A 10,339-nucleotide genomic window follows, 5' to 3' on the forward strand; every position below is an offset into this window, starting at 1 on the left:
GCGATCGCTCCAGGGATCCATGCAGGCCGCCTCGCCAAGCGATTCTGGGGGCGGCAGGCCAACTCCCGCGGCGGCGCATGCAGCAAGCGCAGTTGGCGCCAGGGAGCCGAGCGGTGGCAACGCATCAGCAGGCGGCACGCCTGCCCGAAGCGCTGGGCGGTCCAAGCCAGCGCCACGCAGCCCCCAGAGGGGCAGCCCCGGTGCAGCAAGCCGCGGGAGGGCTCGGCAGCCGCCGCTCCCAGGCGCCCCGCCCAACGAAGCGTTTATGAGACGCACCCAGCCGGGCGAGGCTCCTGCGAGGTCATCCGATCCTGCCTGTTCCCCTGCAGTGGACACTATGCAGCAGGTGATGCTGCGGAGCCAGCAGCTCATAGAGCGCCAGCAGGCAGCAGCATCCGCGGGGCGCGAGCACGCTGCCGAGGCGTACCCCGCACCCGCAGTACCGAAGCCTGCAGTACCGGAGCCTGCAGTTGCCAGCAGGCCTGCACAGGGAATGGCCCCAGCTGGGAAAGCGGCAGCCCCAGCTGGGCCGCAAGGGAAAGAGGGTGGCATTGCGGCGTGGCATGGGGAGGAGGTGGCAGCAGATTGCGGCGATGCGGAAGCCATCCTGGCCCGCCTGCAGTGCCGCCCGCTGGATCACAGCCCCTGGTCGGCAGCTGCAGCCGCCATCAAGGGAGAGACGGGGCACGGCGGCAGCGACGGCAGCGATAATGGTGGCAGCAGCAACCAGGGCAGGTCTGCCTATGCTTATTCTGATGATTTCGAGTCGGCCAGCGAAGTGTGATGTGGAGCAGTCGACGAACGGGCTGACATCACTCCTGCAATGATGATGTGCTCCCCTTGTTGAGGTGTGGGGCGGGAGAGGCTTTGAGTTACGTCACGCAGCGCTGTATGAGATCAGGTGCTGGCAGGCACACACATGGTAGTCAAGAGAGGCAGGCACAAAAGGGGCTCAACCAGACGCCGGCAGGAAAGAAAGGGGCAGCCGCAAAGTCAGCTGGGAGGAAAGGAGGTGGAGGTCAGCGGTGCGACAGCCGCACGCCGCTGGGGTCAATCGCTCAACACGCACGCAGGCATTGGAGGAGGAATCGGGTGCTGCAACTCGGCGCTGGTTGGGACGGAGGGCAAAGCAGTGAATGGGAGCATCAAACAAAGACGAAAAACAGTCGGATGTGCAGGGGCCTTGGCGCCTGGGGGCACACAGGGCGGGATAGGCGGGTGCGCAGGCAGCCAGGAGCTGCTATGTATCATATGGTCAAGAATAAAAGAATAAGGTCTGAGGGTACTGTGTGCGCCGGCTGGTGCACGGTTGTGGGGTTGAGGCAGTGCAGGGGTCAAGCGCGGTGCCGCAATTGGAACAGGCAGCGAGGGACAGGAGGAGGAAAGAACAACAATAATGGGGCTTCCGAATTGTGTGCTGGGTCAGTGAAAAGCGAAAAGAGGGCGCGAGGGCAGGCTCCAGCATTGCTGCAGGTGGCGGGTACATGTGGAAAACAGGGGAAAGGTACAGCTCAGGTGGCAACATTTGAAAAGCAGGCTCTACAGCATGCACGTGCGGTACCAGCGCAGTACCATCTCTAGTCCTCCATGCTGTCCCCGCCGCCATTGCTACCGTAAGATGCAGCGACCGGCGGCGCAGGGGCCCCAAAGCGCGCAGGAGGCAGGCCGCCTGTAGCTGCCGCCGGCAGGCCCTGCTGCTGCGGCGCCGTCGGCGGCGCGGCCGCGGGCGACAGGGCGGCCTCGAGCCCTCCCGACAGCCGCTGCTCTAGGGATCCGCCCGATCGGGAGCCCGAGCCGTGCCGCTCGATGGCACCCAGCACAGCGCCAGCCAGGTGTTCCAGCGACACGTGGCTGCGCTCCAGCCCTCCAGGCAGCTTATGTGCCAGCGGCTCCGCGTGCGGGCAGGCGGGGTGCTCATCCGCAACCGGCATCATAGCTGTGTCGCACTCTGCAGGCAGGCAGGTAGGCGTGGGGCGCAATGACAGGGTGGGGTGTTGGCTGGGCAAGCAAAGCAGGGAGCGTGGGTACAGGGCTGGGTGGCAGGTGGGCAAGCAAAGCAGGGCAATGGCGGCCACAGCAGCGCTGCCCACCTGCCGGTGTTGGCAGCTGCCGGCCGTCGGCTGCCGCCTGCTGCTGCTGCTGAGCCTGCAGTAGCTGGTGCACCAGCGCCTGCACCTGCACCTGCACAGGAACCAGGCAGCGTGTGCGTGGGCGAATGTGTGATGGTGGTTGAGGGTGTGTTCATTGCTTCGGGGACATTTTCGCTAGCCGAGGCGCGCGCAGTGCTGCAGGTTGGCCAAGCAATCAGCAAACAGTGCAGCCCCAGCCGGCTGCTGATGCACAGGCATGCCCAGCCCCAGGCGGCAGAGCAGCAGCCAGCGACAGCTGGCAGTAACATCGCAGAAGCTGGGACGCACCTGCTGCGGCGCGTGGTGCGCAGGTGGCTGCCACTGCTCGGCGGTGCCTGGCATCGCCTGCTGCTGCTGCGGGTCCTGCTGGAGGGGCGGACTAGGGCTATACGGCACCACCGCCCAGCCAGGGAAGCCCGGCCGGGGCTGGTGCACATACTGCGCATGCAGCGACAGCTGCAGCTCCGGGCCCAGCGCCAGCGCGGCGGCGGGCCCTCCGGGTGCCAACTGCTGCGGCGGCAGCACCCAGCAGCACCCTGCTGTGCTGCCCAGGCGGCGGCGCTGCCGTGGGCCGTCACGTGCAGCCTCCAGGAAGTCGCCATGATCGCCCGTCGCCTCCCCATCGCGGCCTCCGGTCTGCTGCGGCGGCGGCGGCGGCGGCTCAGCATCGCCCGCCGCCAGTTCTAACTCTGGAGCAGGCTCTTGATGGGACCCCTGCTGCTGCTGCTCCTGCTGCTCTTCAGGCTTCGACTGCTGCTGCTGCTGCTTGGGCGGCGAGCTGCCACGCGGGCGCCCGTGCGCGCGCTGGCCCTGGCCACCGGTTGCCAGCCGCGCATGCGCGGCGGCGGCAGCGGGCCAGGGGCAGTAATCTGCCTCTTCATGCACCTCTGGAATGGTGGGCAGCGTCTGCTGCGGCGTCTGGGCTGGCTGGCCGCGCTGCGGGTAGGCTGGCGGCGCTGTGCTGGCCATGGGCTGCGAGGGCGATGCGGGCGACACGGAGGCGGCGGCGGCGGCAGCTGTGCCCGATGCCGTCGCGGTGGGGCCCGCGGGGCTCCGAGACGAGGCGCGCGCCGCGTCCACCTGCGCGCCAGGTACCATGGTGCGGCGTGAGAGGATGCCATTGCTGTTCCCCGCTGCAAGGGACGTTGGCATAGCTGTAGCGGCGTCGGCGGCGGCGCTGCTCATCTCATCACCCGCAGGTGGTCCCCTGGTGTCGTGCGAGCCCCTGATAGCTACCTGCGCGACCTTCATCTTTTTCAGGGGCAGCCCATCGTTCAGCGAGTCATAGCTGGTATCGAGAGGCAGAGCCAGAGGCTCCCGCTTGGCTCCCCATTCCATAGCCGCCGCCGCCTCGCACAGCTGCAGACGGCGGCTGGGCTGCTCCAAGCTGATGATCAGCGTCTTCACCAGCGCGTGTCGAGCGGCTCAGGGGCCTGGCGGACGCGTCGTTAGGCCACGCATCCTCCGCCTCAAGGGTTTCGTGGGTCCCGACTGTGGGCGCCCCGGGGCTTCGTATCGATGCAATAATGTTTCGATCAATCTCTGCGTGAAGTTTAGGGATGTCGGATGGCTGCAGGCATCGAATGTGGCTGTCACGGGGCTCCAAGATGGCGAGGCCTTGCAGCGGTGGTTTGATTAAAACTCGCATGCATGCACCCGCATCGATCACAGTGACCACGCAGCACCATGGCAGCACCCACGCTCGTTGAATTGCAGGTGAGTTTCCCCTGCACTCATGTTCAAGCAGCGGCGTGCCCAAACACACAGCTGTGCTCATCCTGCTGTGTACGACGTGCAGGTTGCTGAGGCGATGTTTAAGGAGGCATTCGCTTGGTGAGGGAGCAATCAAATGGCGGGAAGGCTGTGTCTGCGCTGTGGGGCCTTCTCACCCGTGCAGCCTGGCCGGCAGCAGCGGGTGATTCCAATGATGGGGGTGGTTCATGCAGCGGGGCGCCGGGTGCCGCCACTTCGGGCGGCGGTCAGGCGACCGGGACTAGTGGGAGCAAACTTGTGCTTGACAACCAAGAGTCAGCCTGGCTTTAATCTGTGCTCTGTGGGCTATGACCATGCAGGGTGCGGGAAGAGAGGCCAAATGAGAGGCGGCCGGACTTGGCGGTAAGGCTGGCGGGCGTGGCCACCGCTTAGCACCACCACATCCAGACACGCGCACACACCATCTTCCCCTGCTCGCTCCCCCGCAGGCATTAAACATTTGTGAGGGAGACCCGCGGAGCTTGGGGCATACAGGCCGCGGCTACCCTCCTGGGAAGCTGCCTGCCCACATCCCGGTTGGCTTCAAGTGCGAATGCCGCGCCCTGGCGTTTGTGCTGGCTCATCTGACGACCACCATGTCTGGCGTGGAGCTGGAGAGGCGAGTCAACGAGCTTGGCGACGGCGGGGGCGCCGACGGAGTGCCCGAGGGCTTCTGCGGTGGCGCGGGCAGCAGCCGCGGCCGCCGCTGCAGGACCGACAAGCGCCCGGCTCGCAACAGCTCATCTTGCGCCGCCCGTGCCGCACCCCGCAAGGCGGTGTCAGTCATCGTGGGTGGGTGCTGGCGGCGGTGATGGGCCGCGCCGGTGCCGTGCTGCAGCCAATCAATGGCCCGAGCGGCAACGCTGCAACTGACGCTCCCTGGGCGCTGGCTGGGCCGCACTGCAGGCGGCAACTTTGCAAACCGCATCCTGCTCGTCATCCTGGACCTCCTGGGGTTCTGCATCATCGAGGGTGGGTGGGCCTCAGCTGCGAACGGGCACCTACACGCAGCCTCGTGCCGCCAGCCCCGCTGCAGCCGCCCCGGCCTGGCCGACGCCATGCTCAAGTGCCGCTCTCGTGGCCGCTGCATGCAGGCTAGGGAGGCCAGGACAGCAAGGCGGTGAAGCAGGTCGGTGACCAGGACTTTGACCACCCCGGCAACGCCGGGCTGCTGCTGTGCCAGCAGGCCGGCAGCCTGGTGCGCCTGTGAGCCAAGGTGCTGGGCCCCAACAGCCTGCTGCGCACCACCCCCTACTACCTCTCCTACCTTGGTGTCGTCAAGGTGGGGCACCGAGCATGGCACTGGCGGGCCTGGCATGGGCAGCAGGCGCAGCAGCTCACACACCACTTGCAATCGCCCCATGACGGCCTTTGAATGACATCAAGGCGTCACCTGCAGCTGAGCGCGTGCCTCCCTTCCTCCCCGCCAATCCAACTCGCAGGTGGTCGGCAGCTGGCGGTGCACCGCTCGCGACGGCTTCAAGCGCTGCCGCTTCCTGCTCTGGCGCCCGCCGGGCCAGGCGCCGCTGCCACGGGACGATAGCGGCCAGCTGCTGCAGGTGTGGTGCCTGCGCTCCGGTCTGCCCAACCCATGCCGCTGATTTCCGCAAGAATCTCACTTCAGCTAAGAGCGGCCCTCGTGCGATCCGCATCAACCCGGCTGCCTGATCGCACGGTGCATTGCCGCCGCCGCCGCCTGCAGCTCTACATGCGACGGGAGGCGGGCGCCGAGCAGCAGAACCAGTCGGTTGCAGAGGTGAGGGCGGCGACGGCGGCTGCCTCGCCACTCCGGCTGGATGGGATGGCCATGGCGGCGCCGTGCACGCGTGGGCCGCGCCGCGACGATGTGGCCTGCCTGGCTGCCTGCTGCTGATGCAGGTCACCCAGGCGTTCTGGGACAGGCGCTCGCCATACTCCAAGCTGCCTGACATCTGCAGGTGGGCTGCCAGGCCAGCGCTGAGCTGGCTGGTGGGATCAACGCTGCCCGGGCCGAACCGAATGGGAGACCCGCTGCCAGGCCCTGGCCACACGCAGCAGCGCTGGGAGCTTGCCAGCAGCCCGTAGCGCAGCTGTGGCGCGGTCGTACAGCAGCTGTGGCGCGGCTCCCCGCCACGCCTGGCGGCCTGCCTCTGTGCATCCAACCCGCCTGCTTGCCCTCGTGCCCGGCTGCAGCAAGTGCTTCTGCGATGCAAATGAGGACTCGGGGGCCGCAGCACAGAACGCATCTATCCTGTGTGACAGGTGAGCGTACCCGCCTCCGCGGCCTGCCGAACCTTCAGGGTCTGCCGCACTGCCAGAGTCCTCCCAGACCTGTCGTGGGTCCAACCCCGCTCCCACCAAAGCAGCACAGCAGCCCCACCCCCAAGCGCTCCCGACCCATCCCTTGGCTGCCCAAGGCGCTGCCTGGCTGCCTGCAACAGGAGTGGGCCTGCTTGCCGTGCTCCGCTGCGCAGGTGCGACGTGGCGGAGATCTGTCGGTACTGCCTTTCGGATGAAGACTACACCAGGCGCGTGCGCAGCACAGCACAGCACAGCACAGCACAGCACGGCACGGCACAGCACAGCACGGCACAGCGCAGCGTAGCACACCAACACTCACATGAATAGCGGGGCAACGCGCTCGCTCTCGCGCTCGCCGCAAGCTGCGCCAGCGCGACTCCGGCTCTGCCCCCTGACGAGCCCCGTGCATGCCGGCTGCGCCGCCTGCTGCTTGCAGGCTGACCACCACGGACGAAGCCTGGCTCTGCCAGGCCTGCGCCGCCGGCGGCGCCGAGGCGGCGATGGCTGCCGGCATACCGTGCATGACAGCCATGCCCGCCCTCGTGCAAGCGCATGCCGCCGCGGCAGCCGCCGCGCTGGCCAATTTCGATCGGGAGGCGGCGGAGGGGCAGCAGGGGCAAAGCCGTCAGCAGCCGGTGAGGCGGCAGCGCAGGCAGCGCCAGAAGGGGCGAAGCCGCCGGCAGCCGGTGGGGCAGCAGCGCAGGCAGCGGCAGCAGGAGACGGCAGCCGAGCAGCAGCAGGAGACGACGGCCGAGCGGCAGCAGGAGATGGCGGCCGAGCGGCAGCTGCTGGCAGAGGCGGCCGAGCAGTGGCAGGCGCGGCTGCGGGCGCTGCTGCGGCAGGCGCAGACCGCGGCGCCTGCCGGCGGGCAGGAGCTGCGGGAGCAGCAGCAGCAGCAGGAGCAACCGCTGCAGCCGCAGGCGCAGCAGCAGGAGCAGCAGCAGCAGCAGCAGCAGGAGCAGCCTGGCGCATCCCACCCAGCATCTCCTGCCCAGCCCCAGCAGCCCCAGCAGCAGCACCAGCAGCACCAGCAGCACCAGCAGCGAGAGCAGCGTGCGCCGCCATCCTTTGCCCACCCTGCTGCCGCTGCTGGCCCTGCTGCCCTGGGCCGCGGGCGGGACCCGCGCCTGCGAGTCTTGCAGGGTTTGGTGGCTGCGGCGATGGGCGGGGCCGGGCGGGCCGGGCAGCAGCGGCCGCAGCCGGAGGCCCAGCAGGCGCAGCCCGTTCAGCCGGCGATGGAGGCGCCGCAGGCGCAGCAGGCGCAGCAGCACTCGCAGCAGCGGGCGCAGCAGCCGGCACCGCAGGCGCAGCAGGCGCAGCAGCAGGCACAGCAGGCACAGCAGGAGGGGAGCACGCAGCTGGTGCAGCTGGCGGCAGGCGGCGAGGAGGTGCAGCAGCCGGCGCCAGCAGCTGCAGCCGAGCGCGGCACCATGGCTGCCGGCCCTGCAGAGGCAGGCAGGAAGCGGCAGCACGGGCAGGCAGTCGCCACCCAGGCCGCCGCCTCTGTGCCCGCAGCCAAGCGCCGCGCCGCGGCAGAGGCCACCAGCGCGCCAGCGGCAGAGGCCGCGGCGCCAGCCGCCGCTGCCGGCCGCGGCGGCACGCCCGCCACTCCCGCGACGCTGGGCCTGCAGCCGCCGCGCCACGCCCGCCACTCCCGCGACGCTGGGCCTGCAGCCGCCGCGCCACGCCACGCCGCTGGCGCCAGCAGCGGGAGCCGCGGCGGCAGCTGGCGGCCCCTCTCAGCAGGCCACGGCTGAGCAGCCGGCAGCCGCGGGGCAGGCGCAGGGCGCGGCGGCTGCCTTCGAGCTGGCCGCCTCCGAGCCAGCGGCCGCTGCCGATCCCGCCGTGCGGCCTGCCACCGAGCCAGCTGCGGTGCCGCCTGCTGAGCCAGCGGCAGAGGCAGGGCCAGATGCAGCGGCGGAGCAGCGGGCGGACCAGGTGTATGCGCTGCTGTGCGAGCTGCAGGGGCTGCTGGAGGCGGCGGGAGTGCCGCCCGCCGCCCGCCTGGACTTCTCCCAGCGCTTTGTGCCGCCCGGCGGCGGCGCCAGCGCTCGGGAGCTGAACCGGCGGCGCGTGCTGGCGCACATGGTGCGGTGCGCCTGCGACTGTGCCGGCGCCGACGGCGGCGCCGCGCGGCTGCTGGACCTGCTGCACCGCCCGATCTGAGCAGGCCGCACACCGCATGCGCGGGGCGCGCTGGGAGCTTGCTCCGGCTGCGCCACAGTCAGCCACAACCGCTTGTGCTCAATCAGTCAGATTACAAACGTGGCATAGAAATGTAGTATTCAATTTGGGAGAAAGCAGTGCAGAAGGGTGCTATGACTCAAGTCGGAGCGAGTGCGCTAAACCTAAACCCTAAACTTGCAGCTGAGAGGCAGCGGCAGGAAGTCGAGGGCAGGCACCAGCAGCCTGCCCACACAATACTTTCCAGTATCGGTTTGCAGCGCTCGTCGTTATCGGCACGGGGTCTCAGAGCTTGCTGCCATCTCCGCCGCCGCTCCCCCGCACGCCCAGCCGTTCCCCCATCAGAACCCTCGTCTCCAGGCTTTTGAGGCTGCGGGCGGGCGGTGGCAAAGGGAGGAGGGCAGGCAGGCGAGGCAGCATGCTGGTCAGCCAGGTACCGCAGGCATGCAGGGAGGCAGGTGAGGCAGGCAGGCACATCAGCTTCCACGAGGCGGGCAGGCGCCCACCTGTTCTTCGCCAGGTCGGCATCCCACACCGCGGCCCCCTCCTGGAACAGCACCACGCAGGTGCTGCCCCCAAACGCAAAGTAGCCGGCCTGCGGCGGAGAGGGAAGCGCATGGATGGGCACAGGCGGCGTGGATGGGCACAGGTGGCTCCAGCCAGCAAAGGCGCGGCGGAGGAGGGTTGGAGCAAGCGGCCCCGCCTCGCTCGCAACTGCTGCAAGTTGCAGTCGGCTGGCCGGCGCGCCCCACCCCTGCCAGCGCGCCTCACCTCTGCGCCTTTGGCCACCTCCTGCCCCACCTCCACCGTCCAGCGGATGCTGCCCACCACCTGCACAGCCCAGCGCAGCACGCTCAGCAGCACGCGGTTTGCTGCAGCCCTTGCCAGCGAGAGCCGCGCCGGCAGCCGCATCGTACTGGCCCGGCCTGCCAGCAAGGCACGCTCCCATGTGCCGCGCCCCACAGCACGCAGCCCAGCCAAGCATACGCGGCAGGCCCTGATGCGGCCCAGCCCTGGCAGCCCAGCTTCCCCCCAGCTTCCAGCCTGGCTTCCGACCAGCTTCCAGCCAGCTGGCGGCCTCACCGTGGCCCCCACCGCCACGTAGGCGACCAGCCCGTACCCCGGCGCCCGCAGGCACAGCACGGAGCGCTTGTTGCGGGTGAAGACGTCGGCGAAGCGGGAATTGACGGCGATGGGGTTCACGGTCAGCAGCTCGCCCGGGATGTCGGTGATGCTTTCCACCCGGCCGGACACAGGCAGGTGGAACCTGCACAAGCAGGGGGAGGGCGGGGCGAGGGGTGACGTGGCAGGGCAGAGAGGGCCGAGAGGCCCGATTGCGGGCTGGGCGTGCGGGGAGGGAGGCAGGGCCCCCTCGTGTGGCTACACACACCACTCCTTCCAGGGGGCCTCCCTCCAGGGGGCAGCGGCAGCCACCCCCTGCTGCCCCCCACCTGTGGTAGTCCTGCGGGGCCAGCCTGAAGATGGCCATCGACCCTCCCCTAAAGTCCGCCGCCGTGCAGACGCAGCCGCCGCCATCGCCGCCGCCGCCGCCGCCGCCGCCGCCTCCGGCGTCCTTGCTGCTGCCGCCGACGCTGCCCTTGCTGCTGCTGCCGGCGATGAAGCCCCCCGAGGGGTCGCTGGGCTGCTTCTCGGCCTCTGCTTCCGACTCCGGCGCCGGCGCCACAGCCCGAGGGTCGACGGCGTCCGCGCCGCCGTCCGCGCCGCCGTCGGGTGAGGCAGCGGCGGCGGCGCCGGCGTCTCCCAGCATGCCAGCCAGGCTGAATTTCTTCCCCTTGATCCAGCACCGCGTGGCATCATCCACACTGTTGAACACAGTCAGCCTGCGGGACAGGTGCGGCAGCAGCGCAGGGTGCGAGAGGGAGCTAAGCATGCGCGCCCGGCAGTCCTGCCCAGGCAGGCAGGCAGGCGGTCAGGCGGGCAGGCGGGCAGGCAGGCAGGCGGGCAGGCAGGCAGGGGGGTCGACGGCAGGAATC

The 10,339-nt window shown here is 69.4% G+C and overlaps 3 protein-coding genes across 3 annotated transcripts in view; 1 reads left to right on the forward strand and 2 right to left on the reverse strand.

Moving 5' to 3' along the window:
• Positions 1 to 1,577: 1,577 nt before the first annotated feature.
• Positions 1,578 to 3,467, reverse strand: CHLNCDRAFT_132999 (hypothetical protein; the record flags this gene model as incomplete). Its single annotated transcript, XM_005851973.1, has 4 exons — positions 1,578 to 1,948; positions 2,091 to 2,181; positions 2,418 to 3,209; positions 3,366 to 3,467. The coding sequence occupies 4 exons, from the start codon at positions 3,465 to 3,467 to the stop codon at positions 1,578 to 1,580; spliced, it is 1,356 nt and encodes a 451-aa protein (XP_005852035.1).
• Positions 3,468 to 3,815: 348 nt separating this feature from the next.
• Positions 3,816 to 8,327, forward strand: CHLNCDRAFT_49375 (hypothetical protein; the record flags this gene model as incomplete). Its single annotated transcript, XM_005851640.1, has 10 exons — positions 3,816 to 3,845; positions 4,331 to 4,673; positions 4,788 to 4,853; positions 4,985 to 5,079; positions 5,324 to 5,440; positions 5,584 to 5,637; positions 5,760 to 5,818; positions 6,054 to 6,122; positions 6,598 to 7,549; positions 7,836 to 8,327. 10 exons carry the CDS (start codon positions 3,816 to 3,818, stop codon positions 8,325 to 8,327), a joined length of 2,277 nt encoding a protein of 758 aa, XP_005851702.1.
• Positions 8,328 to 8,666: 339 nt separating this feature from the next.
• CHLNCDRAFT_16852 (hypothetical protein) overlaps positions 8,667 to 10,339 on the reverse strand; it is a gene marked incomplete at both ends in the record, with an annotated part of 3,121 nt that continues 1,448 nt past the window's right edge. Inside the window, 6 exons of the mRNA XM_005851974.1 lie at positions 8,667 to 8,715; positions 8,852 to 8,940; positions 9,117 to 9,176; positions 9,429 to 9,612; positions 9,797 to 9,844; positions 10,013 to 10,228. Of these exons, the coding sequence (XP_005852036.1) occupies positions 8,667 to 8,715; positions 8,852 to 8,940; positions 9,117 to 9,176; positions 9,429 to 9,612; positions 9,797 to 9,844; positions 10,013 to 10,228 (646 nt within the window). The remainder of the gene's footprint in view (positions 8,716 to 8,851; positions 8,941 to 9,116; positions 9,177 to 9,428; positions 9,613 to 9,796; positions 9,845 to 10,012; positions 10,229 to 10,339) is intronic.

The sequence above is a fragment of the Chlorella variabilis genome (genome assembly GCF_000147415.1).
Source record: "Chlorella variabilis unplaced genomic scaffold CHLNCscaffold_1, whole genome shotgun sequence".
In the NCBI taxonomy this organism is placed as follows: Eukaryota; Viridiplantae; Chlorophyta; class Trebouxiophyceae; order Chlorellales; family Chlorellaceae; genus Chlorella; species Chlorella variabilis.